At 42.5% G+C, this 21,535-nt stretch overlaps 1 protein-coding gene across 1 annotated transcript in view; it reads right to left on the bottom strand.

Annotated features, from left to right (window-relative positions):
- Window positions 1-16,781, bottom strand: part of neo1b (neogenin 1b) — a 75,249-nt gene extending 58,468 nt beyond the window's left edge. The window contains exons 1-2 of the mRNA XM_030774921.1: window positions 16,703-16,781; window positions 3,201-3,518 (exon numbers count right to left, since the gene is read on the bottom strand). Coding sequence (XP_030630781.1) covers window positions 3,201-3,518; window positions 16,703-16,781 — 397 coding nt within the window. The remainder of the gene's footprint in view (window positions 1-3,200; window positions 3,519-16,702) is intronic.
- Between the last annotated feature and the right edge of the window lie 4,754 nt (window positions 16,782-21,535).

Here is a 21,535-nt window from a genome sequence, read left to right on the forward strand (position 1 = left end):
AATATTGTAGTATATGTGTAGTATAGTATAGTAGTGCAGTATATGTGTGGTGTAGTACAGTAGTATAGTATACGTGTAGTGTTGTGTAGTGTAGTATATGTGTAGTATAGTATAGTAGTGTAGTTTATGAAGGTCTATCATTTAAAATAAGAGAAAAAAAAGAAAAGGATTAGCATGAAGATGTCAACAAGAAGCCCATGGGTGACGGAACAAGAGGAAGAAGCAGTACTTTTTGGAGGGGAGAAAGGAAGTGGAACGTTGAAAAAGCTTGACTAATTATGAACTGTTAAAGTCCCATTTGGAGTTCCCTTCATGTGACGTGAGAGAGTTCTATGCCCTTGTGAACGAGGATATTTGAACGTCATATGGGCTAGACAATGACAAAGGTCTGCATTCCACCTACTGGATTAGGAAAATCTGTGAAAAACACACAAACCAATAAAGGAAAAGTCATCGTATCAAAATCCAAAAGTGAAAAGTAAAAATGTTGCGTCCAGAAGAGATAAACAGTTTCATGGAGAGGTTCAGCGCGTGGAACACAAGGTGAAAAGGGTCGTGAGGCTGTAAGTTTGAGGAGAAATACAGTTATTAATTTCAGCCCAATAGCTCCATGAGAAGTATGTTCCTCTGCATTTGTGTGACTGATACACTGTATCCTCCATCTGAGTTTTGAGCAGTGGGCTTGACACAGGCAGAGACAGGCAGCTCTAGCAGCTTGTCTCCTTTGAGTCTCCCAAAAAAGGAAAAGGAGTCACACTTGAAGCCTGATTTTCCCCTGAGGCCCAGAGGATTCAAAACACAGCAGTTGAAAGGCCCAACACAACTCTTCTAGCCAGGACTTTGAAAAGTAGGAACCAAAAAAAAAAAAAATCTGAAAGCATTTTTACTCGTTCTTATTCAGAGTGTGTGTGAATAAGGCGGTAATAGGACATGTCATTTACACCTAATATGCATAAACACCAAAAAAAAAAAAATCTTTGCCTTTCCTCAATGCTTCTGTAATGTAAATGACATCAACTGAGTATTTGAGACATATGTGGTATAAATGTCTTATTCAAACAGAGGAACAGACTGATTATTTCCAAGCAGCATTTGTTAAATAAATAAATGCTCTAGCTGAAACAAAGAGTCCTACAACATCCAATACTGCATTTGATGAGACACCTGATTTCAGAGGGCCTCAGTGTAAGTGCGTAGGATGGTCAACACTGATAAGAAGAATGTCAACATTTGTGATCCTGATATCGGGAAGCAATGAATAAGCGAACAGTACAGCCAAACTCGAAACTCCATCTGAGGGAATTTAATAACCTTCCCCCTACATTAGTCTCAACAGAAAGTTAGTGAATTAAGGGCAGTAGCATTTTCCGGCTAATGGAATTACGAAGTTTCCATTTGCACAAAGCAATCACCAACAATTAAGCAGAATCTTTTCATTACAAAATTACCTTACGAGCCTGATGCGAGTCCCGTGACACAACTCTGAAAGTGTGCTGCCACATTCATTCACAGATTCCAGCGATGGCACAATAACACAATCAATTAATCTACTGCTTCGCCTAGATCAAGCTGCCACTTCATGAATAAAAGCCTATAACCAGCAGGGCAACACAGCCACCAGGCGAAACATCCATCAATACACTGACCGAGGTAACGTCAGACAAGAAAAAGGAGGTACCTGAGAGTATCTAGCAAGCCTCTGCATGTCTCTTTATTTGTGAAACAGCAGTGTTAAGGCAGTATCAGGGGACCGGGGTCAGGCGATGATCCTAAAAGAGTTATTGGAGGCACTTGATGCATCATTAAGAGGTCAGTCGGTAGGGAGGGGTCAGGGACACGTCACATCAGGCCAAAGACCTTTGTTACCTACCTTGGTTAGGTTCAGTGACATCGAGAGTTTCAGAGGTCTCATGGCAGACGGACCACTGATGGAACGCTTCAGGTTTAACGGTGCAAACGAACGAAATTTACCGTGATGTCCCAAAAGCTCAAAAGGTAAAAATAAAAAATTAAGCAAAAAAAAAAAAAACTGCTGGGAACTAAGATGTGTAACCTAGTTTCACACAAGCATAAAACTAGCACAGTGTCCCTCTGCATTATTACTTCATGGCTGACAGAAGCATAAATACTTTGGGATTTGGGATGAGAAGAGGTAGCTGGGAACAGTCTTTAAGACTACCATCCACCTCACTGACTTTCAATTATTGACAAAGATGTGAAACAGCAGCTACGGATGATAAGAGCTGCCTGGTAGGATGAGAACATTTAGTTCAACACCAGAAAAAAAAGGAAAGAAAAAAGGAAAACGAAAAAAAAGAATGGTTTGGCAAAAGAGGGAAAGTGGTAAAGTCTGCATGGGCTATAAGTGTAGTGAAATTAGGTTGACTGGGTAGGCGTAGACATGACTTCTGAGGGGAGACACCAAGAACTGCAGTGGCCATGGAGAGTTTCCAGAGCCATCAGACACCAGACACAGAAACGATGATGGTTAATCTGTCTCTGTCTCTCTCTCTCTCTCTCTCCTTTCTGGTGGCTAATACTTCTTTAGTGGGGAGGAACCCTTCCATATTCATGCTCACTGGGCTATGAAAATGAAGATGTAGCACTCTCGTCCACGTTTGGCTTCCTCCCAGGCAGCGGTGTGCCACCGACAGAATTCCGGCACTAATAAACCCAGCCGACGAGAGGAGAGATTTGCTCAAAGCACAGTGAACCTCGGCACAGCTCGGTCCAGGCTTCAGCTCCGACAGTAATACTGTCAGCTTTTAAAAGAACTGATTTGTGCAACTCTACCATCAGCCAACTGTGAATTTCGGGCTAATGTTAAGAACTCACCGTACAAACACATGATAATCCGCATGCTATATTCTCACTGCTACGCCAGTTCCCCAATGAACAGTGGAGGGTTTGTGCAACTCTCCCTGCCATTCTCTTCAGCTGAGAGAGGCTCACAGAAAACTTCTACTGATGACAGAATGATGTCTTCTCCACTGTGAAACATGTACACACGAGCATGTACGTGTGTATGGAAGGAGAGACTGTCACCAGCCATAAGACGTATATGTGTGCACCTCTACATGTGTAGGCAGACACGTCTGTTTGAACATGTGTATATGTAGGTTTTACATGATTTTTTTTTGCATGTATGGAGGGGTATATGTCTGTACACGCTGTTTCTGAGTGCGTTTTCCCAGTCTTACCAGCAACAGTGAGCCGTGCGGTACGGCTGCTGATGGTGCCCAGGTTGTCTATGGTGGCCACACACTGGTACACCCCCTCATCAGGTTTGTTGTGCTTTGAGTGCACTACCGTGGTGATGAACAGCGAGCCGTCGGGGAGAAGCTGACGGCGGTCGTCGGCTGCCAAATTGAGGAAAGTCCCGTCCTTCTTCCACTCCACGCGTGACGGAAGCTCGCTATAGGCCGAGCAGTTGAGCACGGCAGGGACCCCTCGCACGGCCAGCGTGTCCAAGGGCTCCACGGAAAACCAGAAAGGGGTGAAGTCTCTCACCGCTGAACCTGCAAACAACACAGTAAAGGCTGGGTTATGACGGTAGAGCAGAAACAACAAGATATGACAGTGTACCTATGACATAACCTACGAGGATCGAAATGAGACACGCGTGGAAAACCCTGTCTTTCTTCGGGAGACTACAATCTCCTGTATTTATTTATGTACTTAAAAAAACCAAACAACTACGGAGAGCGGAACTAAATGACACCAAGATGTATTATCTTCTTTTTCTCTCTGGTTTGTCATGGGCTAGTGTAAATGCTACAGTGAGAAATTGAAACACTCAGCTTTTCTTTCCATTAGGACATGTCATGTTTTTTTTGTTTTTTTTTACTTCACACCATGAAACAGGTTCTTATGAAAATCGAGTTCAGATTTCCACCATTCGTAACGTCACCAGCCAAACGGCTACATCTACAAATGCTTGTTTCATGCAAATCAAAAGTCTGAGACGACAAGCTCCCCGTCTGACTGTGTGAATCCTTGTTCCTGAATTTGCTTGTCATAAAAAAAAACCTGACTTGAGATCTGGGAAAGGCAGAACGGCAGAGTCAAGGTTCACACATGTAACTGCATTAGATTTATTGCAATGTATAATTAAACCCCGACAAATTCACTCACGTACTTTTATTGTGTAGATCATAATAAGACCAATTATCTGCACCAGTGGGGCGGTGCAAAAACAATTACAATCAAATGTACTGTTATATATCAAACAACAAGATGACTTTTTCACATTTTTAAAAGCAGAATATGAGAATATGACTAAAAAAAAAAGAGGACAAAAACATTCCATTGCTTCTTCTTTTTTTATCACACAAGCACAGACCTCGCTCTTAACGGCAATATTCCAAAGCAGTTCAAAGCACCGGGCTTGTTTGCATGTCCAATAAATTAGAGGCAAAAGTTCGCTCTTCACTGAGGGCATCACTGTAATAGCATCATTATCAAAGAACACAGGGTCAGAAGTATGACACAAATGTTGAACACAGTGAGAATAAACAAGCTGAGATTCCCCTTGCACAAGAGGCAATCAGCATCCGCTAGAAATGCCGCAATGTTTACTGAATTCAAGGCTTATTCAAGACACGCTGTCCGATCAGACATATCCTTCGACAAAGGATTTGGGTGGAGTGACTTATCAGGATTGTTATGATGAAAAGTAAAGCTTTAAACACACTAGTGTGACTCTAAATGCTAGGACTCTTGTAGAAGGTTTTCTTTCTGAATAGTTCTTTGCAGTTAAGGTTAATGTCTGAGGGGACCCACTAGGGTGCCTTTTTTAAGGCAAAGTAACACTTTCTAGACCATTTTAAAGTCCATTAAAGTCCCTTCAGACTTCAGTTCTTACAATAACACCAATCTGAAATATAAGCACAGCTAAATGTTACTTTTACAAGTCATTTGTTCCCTCTGTCAAACAAGAGAATCGGGCAAGGAAATTCCCCATAGTCTCCCAGCACTTCCTCTGTGAGTAATGGAGTCTTCAGAGAGTTTGTCTGCAGGGAACAACACAATCTGTCAACGGGAAAACTGACAGCTCAGACAGACTACTCAAGCAACTCTGTATAATCTGTGAGACCAGCAAAAAACCCCAAATCAGAGAGCTGTGTCTATAAAGTGGCACTAGTGTATTCGGCCGACCATGTGTATAAAACCAGACTTGGACAATGATGTGCATTTTCTGGAACAGATCATAATATCCATAATGATGTAAGAGCAGGCTGTTTCAACATATTCACTTTTGGTAACAGCCTCTTTAATTTAAGCTTAAGGCCAAACGCTTAGTTAAGGACTTCAACAATTACTCAAGAGAAGTTACATTTAAAAATCATATAGACAAGAAAACCAAATGGCTAATCCAGTAATATGAAGAAAAGATTACTCATGTGTATTTATGCCATACTTCCTCACACATCAAGGTCAAAGCCCTCATTTCTGTTTCTGTGCACCATTACAACTTTTCTAAGCGTTACATTCTTAGGTACTGCGGAAAAATTAAATTGTAAAGATTTTGTGACAGTGCAAGACTACTCAAAACATAAGTACCCTCTTCAAGTTCGGTTCTGGAGACTGCAGAGGAAAAGACCATCTTGTTCATTTCAGGCATTACCACAGAATGAATTCTTTATTACTGAAATACAGAACATATAAAAATGACTCTTTATAGAAATATTATCCTGAGGCCCAAAATAAGACATAGAATCTGGAATGTCTGTGACAAAGAAACAATGAAGAAATACCAGGGAGCACAGGCTGTTAGCCAAACACTTAAGGAAATCCTACACACATTGACGTAGTGAGGTTAGTGTGACAGCGGTACCAAAATGAATTTTTCCAGGAACAGGAGTCAAATCTGTTCTGCCTTGATTCTACAGCTCCGCTCTGTGCTGCTTTGATGCGTCTCTAGCCGTGGAGCAGGGAGACAGGGAGAAAATGAGGCTGTCGGCTTGATAAGTACAGGCCGTTACCCAGCCTCTACAACCACTGTGAAAAATTCACTTTATTCCACTCAGTCAGAATACATGGCTGGGATCCAAACCTCAGAGAGAAGTGAAAAACATGAGAGAGAGAGAGAGAAAGAGGGAGAAAGAGAGAGAGACAGAGAAAGAGAGAGACGGAGAGAGAGAGAGAGAGAGAGACGGAGAATCATTTTGCACCCACACCCTGGGCTCTTCAAAGGCAAGGGAGCACCAGTGTAGGAGAGGGCGCTTACATGCTTTACAGGATGCGGAAAGGAGATCTGTTAGCTGCTTCACTTAGGAGGAGACAAGAGTCGGCATGTGGTTTGTCTCATTCGGCAACCAAAATACCTCAGTCAGGTAAACAATGAAATGCACATCCAATATACTGGGAGACAAGAAAGAGCAAACAAACAGGCGTGACAGGGTTAAAAAAAAAAAGTGTTAAAAACAGGGTTAAAAAAAAGTGCTTTTGTGAAACGAACTAATCTACAGCATGTAATGCAGAAGAACAAACATCCTCTCATTAAATAAACATGGTCTACGGTCTAGATGATTTTTTTTTTTTTCCAAAAGTAGTCAAGACTGTAAACTGGCAGTTTAAAATTCAACACCATTCTCTCTCTCGCTCTCCGTCTCAGTCACACAAAAGGCATGATATCTCAGATAAAACAAAAAAAAAAAACTCTCTCTCTACTCTTCCTCTTGCATCTCCTCTCTTTTTTGTCACTGTCACTCTCATCATTCCTCTTCACACCGCCTTTCATCCTTCAAAACCCAATAATCCCTGTAATCCAACTTCCCATTTTTTATCCATCATGATTAAATGCTTCAGCGAACGAAGGCTAATTTGTTGTTTTTCTTGGCTGGGAAAGAACGGTGCAAGGAAAGGTTACATTGCACTGTTACTGGGTGTAGAAAGTCCGATTTAGTGATGTTCAAAGGGTTTTGCCTGAACAGTCATCTGTTCCCAGATTCATCTCTTAAGAGTCTGCATCTTTTTTTTGACCTGTGGCTCAATTATCTAACACACCCCAGGGCACTGGAGAGTCTAATGAAGAACCACCAAGCTATAAATGACCTCTCTTCAAGAATCTTCGTGTTGTGCTACTCCTCAGCTGAAGACACTGTGCTCTTCTACTATCAAAATTCTTTCATTCTACTGAGGTAATGCATATGCAATGTAACAAGGTATGCATGTATACACACACACACATATAATCATATATATATACATGCATACCTACATTAGATATTTATACACATACACATAAACACCCTGAAAAACAACAAGCTCACTGGCTGAGGATGAACATACAAGTAAAACACTGGTTCATGGAGCTTCTTTGTTCCTCTAGACACAGCTGGATAGATGAAGATCTGAGAGTGAGAGCAAGTGGTCTAGACTTTTATCCATACCTTCTCTCAGGGGGAAAAAAGAGAGAAAGACAAAAACAGAAAGAGAGAGATGGAGAGCCTAGTGGGGTGTGATTATCTGTGATATCTGAAGGTCATGAGGGAGCAATGGCACTACACTCAAGCTTGAACACGCTGCTGGTGAAAATGTAATGCAATACAACAAAGGAGCACACAACAGTCAGGAGACCCTTAAAAGAGCTCCCCTCGATCTCCAGTAGAGTTCAGAACAATCACTGGCCAAACTGGACCATGTTCTATCACACAGCTGCATCAAGCCTGTACTTGTGTCAATGTTCCAACCATAAGTCTACAGTGGAAATGATGGAATGTCAGTAAGCCTTCTACAAATCTGACTATCCAATCGTAAACTGTGCCGTAAGCACTGGTTAAGCTTCCTCAACCTCTCATACCACCACAATGAAGCAGAAAGAGATTTCATTTCATGGGGGGCCTAAGAGGAGATTTGCACAAGATTAGCACATTAGCACCTGGTAAAGGTTCACCTCAAACACAGTGCAGCCATGGCGATCCCTGATCCACTACAGAGAAAACTGCATCCAATCAATTTCCATCAAGCTGACTGGGCCAATAGACAGATTTCATTATGTATAATATCAGAGGGTTTGTCGGGGTGAGACAGACTGTTATCTAGGGACAGGTCCATATGGAGTGCAGTGACCCGACTCATCTGTACAGGGGTCCATCAGGGATCCCTTCAGTTCCGAGTGTCAAATCATTCCTGTCTCTACACTGTTAGCAATATCAATGCACAAATGGATTTTACTTGAATTCCATCCAGCATTAAAGCTGGTCATCTCTAGGTATCCTCCATCACCAGAGTGATACTGGATATAGCTGGCCCAGATCCTCCTAGTACATCTATCAAACACAATTACTCATCTGTCAAAACTCCTTTTAAAGGTCACAACATACGTAATAATAAACCAAATAAATGAGGAAAAGTACATGTGTGAGAAAACATATAAAGAAATGGGAAAATAACTATCCTCTAACCAGCACAGCAGGACCACAGAACATTATAAGTCTTAAATGCGCAAAAAGCTGCAAATCCCAAAGGCTATTCCAATCAAAAAAAAAAAAGGGTCTCTGATGTCAAAACAGCTCACCATAAGGAAACTGATTATGACACGGCACTGAAGACCGGCTCCAAACGAAGCTATCTGTCGCAAATGAGACCATGGGGAGCATTAGGGGATAGCCCCAAAAGTGCAGGAAGGAGGCGATTAAAGGATTTTCTACTGTACAGCGCTACACTAGACAGACACTAGTTTCAGTAAGAGAGGAAAGACACCATTAGTCCATCACACAGCAGTAGGATTCACTCAGCATTTACCTCACACCTCATAAAGTCACTCATAAATCACAAAAGAATGATACAATTACTCGAGCATGTACAATCGATACAGCGCAGTATAGCTCTGAATCCTAATGCCACCCAAACATTGCAGGGTTTGCACTAGCCGTGCCAAGTTTTCTTGGGTTTATGTATTTGGTCATGAACCGTCTTAATGAAATAAAAGCTGCTGTTCTCTTGTCGTCAGCTTTTGAGGCAGCAGACTAGATGTTTCTGCTGAGTTAGATATTTAGAGACAGTTTCCCTGAGGCAATGCCAGCAGTCCTGGCCAAGTCGTTACTAATGGGACTACAGCACTGACTCCATTGCTAAGGGGCTGGTGCAACACTTACATCTCACCTTTGACTTCAACAAAGAGAGAATGACCTTACACACTGAACATATCATGAAGCTGCACAACGTCACAATACAGGAGGAATTCACAAAAATGATCTGTGATCCATTACAGAGGACTCATTCCACTGAGATTACAACACCAAACCACCAATAACAGTTCCAGATATACTGTTCTGTGTTGAGCTTGACTTTACAATGTCTGATTAAACATGTTAGCAATTCCAATTTGAAAATGCTGGTTAATGCAGGTTTGATTTTAGTTTTCTGTATCACTCAACACATTTATTTTTGACACCTCCGAATGACCAGGAAACAGGACAAGCAGAGCCCTCACACAGTCAGCTCCACAGGGCATAGTGAAAATGTCAGTCAGGAAATGCAATGCTAGTTCACACAGTATTCTACTTCACTGGTCTGAGGGAGACATGTATACACACATACATGATCAAATACTTCAGACATTAAAGGCTTAAGGACTAGGATTCTGCATAAACAAGCCATGGTCTGGGCAAGCTAATCTCTGTTGCTCTGTCCTCCTCTTCACTCTTAACCCCAATGCTTCATACAGACAGCGGTAGGCTCTGAGCCTCTAGATACACACATGTGGAGTAAGCGTGTGTGTGTGTGCGCGCGTGCGTATGTGTGTGCATGCATGTGTGTGTGTGTGTGTGCATAGGAGGGGGCTGTATGCTCAGCTGCCTTCAATCAGAATAAATCACTGCCATGTTATCAGCAAAGGGCTCCCATCCTGTTACCCAGCAGCTCTCTGCCAGAGCACACATCTGTTCCCATTACTTTTCAACATATCAAAGAGCATGAGCGATCACCCCATCATTCACAAATCAAACCCTCATTTGACTGGAAACTCCAAGCCATAATCTCACTAATGAGAATTCAATCACAACTGAAGACTGGTGTGTTATTCAGTGACCTGTTCGTTACTGTAAACAAACACGTCCGTCAGAGCCTCTCAAGGGTGTTGCGAGAACTTAAAGAATTCAAAGGCAAAATTAAAGAGAGCCCGCTTTAATATGATGTAAGACAACCGTATCCTAGTCCGTGAACGATTGCCTTTGATCCCAAGTCTTTGAGTGACACTCTACCTCAGACTCTGAGGCAATACTGGACATCAGGGGCTTGTGGACTTGATTTTATATGGTATTTTCTAGCTCACCACTGACCACTCTGTCCAGTGACAGAGGACCCTTTCAGCCTGCTGACAAGGGCATAACTCTTTCTTATACTTAACAATCAATGCATGCAATCTACATCTTAATAAGCTTTGGCCAAACAATAAAAGAACCCTTTGAGACATACTCTTATCTTTTCAAAATGACTCAAATTAGAAAGAGGAAACCTTCAAACGAGCCTTAGTTTCATCTTGTGCCATTACCAGTCGAGAGACACAGACGGTCTGTTTACTTGGACCATGTCACTGCTTTCCCGTCTCTCAAGCTCACCAAATCCTTCACAGCAGACGTTTCTGTGTGATACGCATGGCAACCGATCTGGATCTCAAACAAAGCGAATACTCCATCCTCAGTTGTTTCCTTATACTGACAGTCTTTATCTCCTGGCCACTCTGTGGTCTCTGGGGATCAAGAAGGACGTACTTCTCAGCTACCAAAGACTGGCAAAAAAAACAAAACAAAACAAAAAAAAAAGAACAACGGGAAGCCCAAACCATATTTTGACATTTACTGATCAATAAGATGTCGGTCTTAAACCTGAGGGGCACAGCTGTTAAGGCACCATCTAACAGTACGAAGGTACACCTTGCATCTTGGATTCACAATTCAAATCCCAGCTGTACATCTGTGCAACAACTGCAACCAGAACTTAATGGGAACATAATTAGTCACATTCCCTTAAGTAGGTAAGTTGGCCAGGATTCCTCTTTCCCCCCTTCACTGAGGGGTGGTTGCTGCCAGTCAACTGCTTATGTAGTCAAGGGTAGAGATAAGTATGGTGGAGAAATGAGTGGTTGACTTCAAAGGTAGTGGATAGGGCATGTGGTATCCTCTATCACCTTCACTGGGTTAAGTGCCATGTGTGGTGGAGGCTTACGGGAAAGGGGGCAATTGGGCATTCCAAATTGAAAGGAAAAGGGTAGGGACAAAAGATGAAAAGAAGGACCACCCTGAGCCTCCTGAGCTGCTTCGGTCTTTCTCAAACTGTCTGAGATATTTTTAGAGGGCCACTGGACCGTTCTTCAAGAATTAAAGTGTCACTTTGAGAGATGAAGGAGACAGAAGCCTACTCTGAAGTGCAGAAACATTTCATAAAGGCATGACAATGGTTAGAACTCGTGACTGGGGAGGTCACAGGAGGTTTGCGCCATCCTGGTTTACATGAAATCGTTCTTAAGTGCATTTAGCTGCGGAGCTGGGAATATTATCGGCTTAGAATTTGGGAGCATCTTGAGGAAGCAATATTTGCTCTTTAGTTCACTCCAGGTCACCTAAAATGGCTTCAGAATTCCTTAGGCATAATTCCAGCATGGAGACTAATAAGTGGAACCAGTGAGTGCCATGAAATAACTGCCAGTACCATAACTTATCTACTGCAATATTTAACAGCTGAGAACATGGAGTGCAGATTGGAGAATTCCTCTGGCTTTCTCCACACAAAAATCCATCCAAGTAAAGGAAAAAGACAAAAAGATCAATTCATCAGACTGCAGTACTTTCTTCCACTATCCAGAAATACACAGCTTGTGTTCATTAACTCGGGTTGTGCATTGTTCCATACTAGCTGTGGTCACAAGTGCTTTCTCAACAGCACTTACTGTAAATATAAGACTGGAAACGGACATGTAGCTTCTGTTTTAAGATTTTTTTAGCACAAAAGGTTATGTGCCTGTCAAGGCTTTTGATGCGTTTAGCCTTGTATCCACAGTTCTCTCCTGAGGCAGTATCCTTCTCCCTTTATGACACTGTGACTTTGAACACTTCTCTCATTGCAGTACTAGTATTCAATCTGTAAATACCTGAACAATCTTTATCCAGCAGATCAGAAAGAGGAGTTAGTAAGAGATGGGTCACATGACTGCAGTAAAATTACTGTAGACCAAAATTCCACAGTCTCAGCTGAGTGACAAGTCAACATATACAGTTCATGTCTGCCTGGTAACAAAAGAGTAGAAAGGAAGAAAAAATGGAAATGGTAAAGCAATCACTATTAGTTTAAACCAGGACAGCGGCAAAGAGGAAAGACTTATCAAACTGAGGATGCACTTTCAATTTTCAGATCCAGAATGTCATTACTGGAATCCATTCAAAGACCAAATGCAATTAGAAGGCAAAGCGAAATGCACACACTTTATGGTGAAAGGGACTCTCAAAAGGCGGGGTGCTTTAAACAAAGACTAGCTGTGGTAAGTACGTGTCTGTGTATGTATGTCTCAAACTATATTTCAACCTCCCAGCAATACACCAGCCAACAGCAAGGGGAATGTGCAAAAGAATATCTACCTGTTTTACTATACTAATGTCTACGTTATTACAGAATAAGACCTTATGGTCAACTTCCCCATCAAATAACTACTCTGAAATCTGTAACACACAGCAGTATCCAAAGAGGCAAGGCTACCTAAGCTGTGTCTAAGAGACCCGTCCAGCACATTGCCAGGGACTAGGGCCAAGTGGCAATTGATTCTATATGCCATTAGCTCCCTCCCTTCTCTTGAAGAAGGGGAATAACAGTTGGACTTTGAAGGAAAACAGCCCTCTCAAGCAATAATTCTGCACTCATTTGGACACAAAGGCAAGACTGCAATAAGGAAACGGAAGGTAATGATGATAAATAACGGCCTGGTGATCAATTCATCTCTGTATTCTTTCCTCGGCCTGCCCAGAACACATCAGAGAATGAATCTCTACCATTACTAAAACATCTCTTCAATAAAAAAAAAAAAAATAAAAAAAAAGGGGGGGTGGGGGTGTTGTTAGGGAAGTGCATTCCCACATGCGGAGAACCACGACCTGTTCTAATGAGGGAATTAATTAATTGGTCTGGTGTCCTCTAGACCCATCTATCCACGTAATAGCCTGCTTCAACACGCTCACACAGTGCATTCATGTTCAAACGAGCGTCCCAGACAAGCACTCTGTATGCCTGAGGTGAAACATTAGTCAGCATTAGCAGGTGAGAAGGCTTTGACGTCTTTACTTCACTGAGGACGGCCGGGCTTATGGGAGGTTTTTTTTAAGTGGAGTTCAAACGTGCTTCCAGCAGTTCTGTGAATAGAGCATGTGCTGTCATCCTAAGCTGGGGTTTTACTGTCTGCTCTTTTAAAGACTGAGTGAATAAGCTCCATCAGACTGAATCTATGTTGAGGGGACATAAATGAATGAGACAACATTAGTGCTCCACTTGGCTGAATGATGTAAGAGGGGGAGTTCACATACGAGACAGTCTCTACTTTTCACAGGAAAAAGCAATCAATATTTACCCTGTTGTTCACTGGCTACTATAACATTGCTGAACAGCCGCTGCACCCACCCCACCCCTCCCTGACCAGCTTTAGTTAGTACTCACGTTTGGTAACATTGGTATCGATCCAGACGTGTGCATATTTTGAACCCTTTTCACAGAAAGCATTTTAATTTTCTTATCACACACACACCGCACACACTCATGTGGCCCTCCACCCTTCTCTGACAGTCTGAATCAGGCAGCATCTTGCATTCCCTTACACAGTCTGGCGTAGCTCTTGTCCAGGACAAGACCATCAATCAGTGCAAAATTACAGTGGAACAGCCCCGCCTGCACAATTACGGCCAGACAAGTCCTTTTAATTCAGCTCAGCGACAGACGACACACACACACACACACACACACACACACAAAGGCAGCAAGATATATATACAAACAAACACAAAAAAGGTACTCACATTAATTCTAGTGATTTCACTTCGGACCATAAAAAAGTGTCTAGTTTGTTTATTGTTCAATTTCACTAAGTTTGTAAACCTGGATTTAGCAAGGAGATTCAAGCATGACAAATAGCTATTATCAGCCAGCGCATGTTTGTGTATGTCTATGTGAGAACTGACCGGTCATAGTGGGTATCCGCATCAGCAAGATCAAACGTGCTTACGTTGCCATGGTGACCACCTCACAATGACAGACGCTCCACAGTAACCAATAAGTAGCATCCCATTTGGATGAAGCCCCTCCCCTCTTTCAAACCTCCACTAAAATGTGCCCCAGGCAAATTGGTAGGGGAGGGATGGTAGATTTAGTGAACAAAATCATTGTGCTAGATTCTATGGCACCTGTGCTGGTTATTCCAGGACCCCCCGCAAGTTCATCAGCGATGGGGGGTCCCAAGTGACTGACAGGCTCTGGGTCAGACACAGCAGTGGTACTCTTGTTCCCACTGCTCTGCTTTCTTCAGGTGGGCTGCATTAGGAGCGATGCGTCCTGTCAGAGCTACAGAATTTCTCAAGTCATTGGACTGAATCTGGCTTTCAACACAGTCCCAATGAGCCACTCTGAGAAAACCACTCCCATTAACTGGCAAAGAACTCTTATCTGAGAGCGCTGAGGTGTGCGAATGGACTTCAGATGATGATGAGCAGTGTCGGTGGGCAGACCTCAAAGGTGATTTCATTAGCTAGCATCTGATGGCTCTGCCGTGGTTTGTGGGGACATTGATTTATGAGGACCTGCTCACAGCTCTATTGTACAGTTGTTTTTTTCCCCCCATTGAGTGTTCTTCTTACACCCCCCAGTGAGTATGAAGTCTCTGTGTATTTAGATCTACTCACAGCATTCCCATGGGTCACTTCATTCACACACTGGTTGCAGCACTGGAGTCTAAGTTCACTGATCAGCCGATAAATTGATTGTGTAGCAGGTTCACAAATGCTCAACATCATTGACTGAAAACATCAACAGGATCCTCGGGATCAATACTGTAACACAGATTATACCCTAACAAACAACCGCTAATTAAACGCGTTTAACGGGCTATCAAGAAACACTCTGCTCGCAAATAATTATGCAACACAAAAATGAAATGCTACAATTTCCTCCACGAATTGCACGATCCCTCAAGCCGTTGCTCCAACTGTTCACAATGGTTGGTGTAATGGTAATGACCTCATTGGCTTCCTCTAATGCCTGTTAAAACAATAAAGGCCGGCCTGACCTTTCCCTGGAACGATAATCAAGGCCACAGGCTGCAGTAAGCTTCTGAGCTCCTGCCCAACCGTTGAGCCTTTATTGGAGCGCTGTATTCACACAGGAGCAGAAGGTTAACAGAGGAATATGAATCAATCTTCTCGATCTGACACATGGAACCCACGGCGTGTTGACATTTCCTCTTTTAGCCCCAGACAGGAGCTCCAGCTTCACTGGAGGTCAGCCATTTATTGCAAATGCACACGCACACAGACACACACACACACACACAGACACAAAGCAAACTACGGCTGGATGCACAAAGAAACAAGTGCACTGAAAGACAAGGGTACATATGTTTATATAGGAAAATAGTGAAAGCTCACGGGAGAACATACTCAAGGTGAAGGATGTGATCATCTAAGCACATATACATATAACAGCTGATGTGGAAAGAAACATGTTAAGTACTCCTACACACTAGTACACAAGGACAAGTCCAACAAAAGACACAATAAACAACTGGATGTGTAAATAAACACTTATTTCTCATCCCACCAATGTTAAACTTAAAACTTAAAAAAATGAGCTTGCTGTCTTACTATTTCTTAACCTGTTACAGACAATACAGAGAAACAGCAGTTGATCGATGCATCCTGTACTGGTGCTGACCACTCTCTACTGTTATGACATTGTGCTATCTCTGCTACTACCTAAAGGTAGTGAAAAGGCTCTAAAGACAAAATGAGCGATATCTTGAGGCTTTTCTTCCTGAGGGAGTAATAGAATGATTCATCTCAAAACAACTCCACACGCTGGTTGTTTGTAGCCTCTGTACTCGCTTTCTAAATAATTAAATGAGACAAACAAGAGAAAAGCTGGTTTTTCCACCGGCATTTCACTCCCCCTCCAAACCCCCCTTTCGAAAAGGCGGGTCGCATTTCAGTTTAATTACAGGCCTCGCAACAGACAGATCTCTCTCCAAGAGGCATAAATTGGAGGGTGACAGAGGGCTTTTTTTTCTGTCTTTACAGACGAACGCACTCTCTCCAAAGAGAGAAAGATGTTTTCTCTATATCTTTCGGACATGATCCTACACAGAGATAAAAAAAAAACCTGACAAACATTTGAAAAGAAGTACAGATAACAGTATTAAAGGTCAAGAAACAAAGTCTTCATCAGTCTCAAAGCGTCTACGGGAGAGTTTGAAAACAACCCCATATTTCCAAAATTTAAAAGGAGACATAGAGAGTCAAGGTTGTAGTGGGAGTTCCAAACACAGAGGCCCGAGCTTAACTCATAGGAGCCACATACAGTGGCGCTGAAGACACTTCAGATGGGGAACAGCCTTCAGCTTGTCACGCAGAAACAGTTGACAAAATGGGACAGGGAAAAGGATCTAACCGGCATCTCCCCTAAAGCCATAACACTCAAAAACCAAGTACTCTGTCACCACCCATCCTCTCACCCGGGACTCCGACCGAGTTGACACATGCTCCCTGTCTCATGCCACCCGCTCCCCTCCCACCCAGACTGCCCTCCCACATAACTACTTGCACTACTGACTGCTTTAATCACTCTGGTATGCTGTCCACTGCACTGCTCACTATCCACTGTGTCATTATTTTTGCACATTCTGGTACATTTGAACAACCACTGTGAACAGGTATGTGTATTGATATGATCAGCCAGTTTGCGATTTCGTTATTTAAGCAGTGTGTTGTGTTGTATTTCTGTCATATTCTGTTCTCTATTGTGTCTTATCTGTTGTTATTTAACTAGCCCGTTGTATAATGTTTCTGCTGCATTGCACTTTCTGTTGTGTCTTATCTCAGCTGTAAATAAATGAAATGTTGTATCTTAGTATCAAATATGCTCTGCTGTGTTGTGCTGTGTATCCTCTTGCATCTTCTCCTCTGTTTTAAACATAGACGCTGATTCTTGCCGCAAACGCAAGATGCAAATACGTTGATTCTGAGGTCACATAATGAGGTCACACTGGGACTGTGTGTATGAGCAGGCGCTGCTTGCTAGGCGAGGGAGAGTGAGAGACTTGGAAGAACAGTGCGCCCTAATGAAAGCAAAAAAAATAAATAAGTGTGTTAAAAAGAGGAATGTGGGTGATGTAATAGCATGTGAATATCTTTGTATCAACACACTTAAGGCCAAGAAATTCATGACAAATGGAGTTCCTTCAATCAGTTTACACACATTCTTAATCGCCCACCGTAATATAACAGGGCATCCCTCAGTTCCACCTTCCATTTCATTCATAATACTTCATTCACAATTGTGTAAACACAGTCTAAGTATGCCCGCGTTCTCCAAGGGCGTCCCTTTTGGGCTTCACGGTGGCTCAGTGGTTGGCACTGCTGCCTCACAACAAGAAGGCCCTGTGTCCAAATCCCAGCTGTCCCAGGTCCTTTCTGTGTGGAGTTTGCATGTTCTCCCCGTGTTTGCGTTTCCTCCCATTACAAAGACATGCATGCTGGGAGTAGTAGTCCTGTCCTGATTAGTAGGACCGATTAGTAGGACTTGACTGAGGCGCTGGCAAAAAGACCCGGAGTTGGTCCCCGGGCACCGGCGGCTGCCGACTGCTCCGAGCTCTGTGTGTGTGTAGGTCTGTGTGTGTGCTCACTGGTGTTAGGATGGGTTAATCCAGAGGCTACATTTCACTGCTCACTGCTTAGTGTGTGTGTGTGTGTGTGTGTGACAAATAAAGTACTTCTACTTCTACTTCTAAGAATCGACTAATCAGAAACTGTGCCCTTTCCATGTAAAGAGTTTCTCTTTGCCTCTGAACTAACAGTTCTGATTTATGGCTTGGTATATGTCTCCACAACACATAACAGTGCTGTGTTAACTTCCATACACATGTCACTGTTTTAAATCCTAAATCAATGAGATGTAACTGGAGAGATCTTCCTGACTGCATGTAGTTGTACTGCCTTCAGACCCTGAGTGATCCACTTCCAAGGTCATCTCTACATCAGAGTCACATTTTCAGAGCAGTAATCTTCCAGGTGATATTTTCAGGGGAGGTACATGAGGGTTAAGTGGCTTTTTGCTTGAGTTCCACAGTGAGTGAACATGCCCCAAGGACAGACTAGCACAGCTGACACGCAAGAGCCTCATCAACATGTAGCCAGCAGGTGCTCCACAGCTGAAGCAGGACTGGAGCCCCAAAGCAACACAACAATACACACCAGCCTGACTGCCTGGCACACCTGTAAGTGTGTATGTGTGTCTGTGTGTGTGCGTCCATAACCCCCTACTGTGTTTAAATCAGTCAGGATTGACTCACACCAAGCCTGTTACATCCACAATGCTTTGCCCCCCACTGAAAAATCAGTGTCTATATCTGTAGGATTTAATTTACGACCACCTTCTCTCTTGCACTAATTTCTAAACTTGGTCTGTGGGTAGGTGTGTGAATCAGTCTGCTCAGATACATAAGCCACCATGCTTATATACTGTCTACGCTGGATTAATTTCATTTCAAGTCACTAGGGGAAAAAAACCTGCTTCCAGCCTTCCATTCATGGGGCATAGTCTGCCCTAACATGGCTGTGATTGGCTGCTCAGGCCTCTTGTGGGGGTGGGTCCTCAGGGGCAGATTAAAGGGGAAGGGGGCTGTACATCACTGTCTGCACAGGTGCACAGGGTCATAAATCACTAAGGAGACCTGCTCCTCTCTCTCTCTCTCTCTCTCACACACACACACACACACACACACACACACACACACAGGTGCATCTTGACTGCCTATAGCCACAGTTCCACGGCATTACTGTGTTATTAGCGAGCGCCTTTAAACTTCACAAAGCTCTGTTTTAATGACTGAAGTTTGCCAATATATAGCCTCTCCAGATTCAACAGGATTTTGATCCTGGTTAGTTTCCACCAGTCTGATGGGAAAGAATAAATAAAAGAGGGGAAAGTAGAAAGAGCAAGGACAGAGTGAGAAGAAAATGATGCAAAAGAAGAGAGAGACAGAAAGTAAAGGGAAACAAGAAATAGACAGAAAGAGAATGAGCATGACAGCAGAAGAAAGATCAACCCCAGAGCCCTGCAGGCCAGAATAATCTGATCATCCCAATAAAAGCTTTTTCATAGGAGAGACAAGCAAACTAAAGAGAGAGAGAGAGACAGAGCAGAAGAAAGAAAGAGTAAAAGAAAGAGAGCTCCAGAGACTACAGATGAGCAGATACAATGTATCTGGAGGGCTCATGGTCTACATAGTAAATATCACAAGCAGAGTCATGAGTACTGCCATCAATCACAGACTCACACTCTTTTTTTTCTCTCTCTCTTTCTCCCTTTCTCTCTCTTTCTCCCTTCCTCTCTCTCTCTCTCTCTCTCTCTCTCTCTCTCTCTCACACACACACACACACACACACACACACATACAGACAGAAACACAGACATACAGACACACAGTTACCAAACAGCAGCCCTGCCTGAGGCTAAAGGCCTTACTATCCAACTTCAGTTGGTCCCATTGTATTCTGGATGTATGTCTCCATGTGCCAGGCCAGAGCAGCCTGGGCAGAGGGAAATCAGGCAAATCACATCGCTTACAGTTGGCTAAAAACAGAGGGATGGCCCACTGAGGAGCACTGTCAGCAGGCTCTGTAGGGATACGTCGATAAGCACCAGCACACTCTCAAAAATATCTTAACTGCTGTGGCAAGCATGCTAGAGCAAAAATGGTCTATCCACCTCCAACAGGGCCAGGGAACTAGTAAGCCCAGGAGTTTCCTCTAAACAGATTTGGTATGACAGCTGATAGGGGTATCCAATGATTTTATAATCGTACCACTCTGACTGAAAACACTGAGATTTCCTATGATGTCCTGAGTGTTTCAGTTTTCTCACTTAACCCACTTACACTATCTTCAATATACTTGTAGGTTATATTACACCCAGAGAGCAACTGATGATATAATTAACCTCATTTCGCTGTCAAAGTTTAATAATATTTAGTGATCTTTAATCACGTAGTTTTCTTAAATTCACATTTATTTTATCACCCTGTGAATACCTTCCCATGAGGCATTTCAATCTCACTGTGTCGTTACACTTCTCATTAACTTTATCTTCAATAAGGTCAGAGAAAAGCAAGAAACAGTAAAGTGAGAGGGTCTTAGAATATTGTCGATACTGTAGTCATCTCACGCAGTTCTTAGTTAAATGAAGTATTTTCCATTAGAAAATGGGCTTTGCTCAGTAAAAAAAAAACAAAAAAAACAGCAATGCTAAATGGAAAACTAGATGAAACACATTCTCTAAACTGAGCTGTAAAAGGCAAAAGTTCAAGAGAACACATTATCTGCACGTGTTAAAATGGCATGCATCACCTGTATCTATTCAAATACAATTATACCTGATTTGTTAATGCTAATAATATCAACCCATGAGTCATAAGTCTTAGTCACGTCCTTAACCAACTTCTACCCTAACAGTATCATTTTAATAACATAGATTACAGATTACACATGGATACAGATTATGAAATGAAGCCTGAAAAGTTATGTAATGAGGGTAGAAAGTGGTTTCTGACACAATGGAGACATCCAGAACCTTAACCCTTTTCTATTGGTCCTCTGAAGATATCTGAAACAATGGTAACAATTTAGCTTTACCAAACTTGTCCCTAATCACCATAGTAGTGAGCTATTAAACGTGTGATATGAGTGCAGTGAAGACAATATTCCTCACTGGCTAGTCTGAGTTAGTTATGATATGTCCATGAGTGAAAAATCCAGTTAGAAAGGCTGGTCCCAGCTTTGTCGTAATAAGGTAACTTGATAAGGTGGACCATAAGTGGTTATGGACAAAGTGTAATTTAGTGTTTACAAAAGTACATCGTGTTTTAAATATAAGCAAACAACTGATTGGTGATAGTAAGAAGACAAGACCTAGTGAAGTACACTACTCTACTCGATCGGAGTGTGAACCTCGACAGTTAGATTATCTCGGTCTCATGTCATGTTTTAATTAAAATGTGTGACACCACCACCGAACAAAAATAGTGTCAACTAAATGGAATCTACACATAGGGCTAAATCTCGTGATTAATCATGATCAGTTTGATCTATTTTTTCTGCTGAAACAATATGTTTTTGTGGTAATCAGATCTTTTTTTGCTAAAATATCGACAAATTCTTTAAAATCAAACCAAAGAAATGCCCCCCCCCCCATTCTCCTCTATTCAGACAGTTTTTCTCCACACATGTTTCTGAGCCATAGCTGAGATGTTTAGGTAGCAATAATCACACTGTGATATCAACCATATGGA

Source organism: Chanos chanos, chromosome 5 (genome assembly GCF_902362185.1).
Source record: "Chanos chanos chromosome 5, fChaCha1.1, whole genome shotgun sequence".
In the NCBI taxonomy this organism is placed as follows: domain Eukaryota; kingdom Metazoa; phylum Chordata; class Actinopteri; order Gonorynchiformes; family Chanidae; genus Chanos; species Chanos chanos.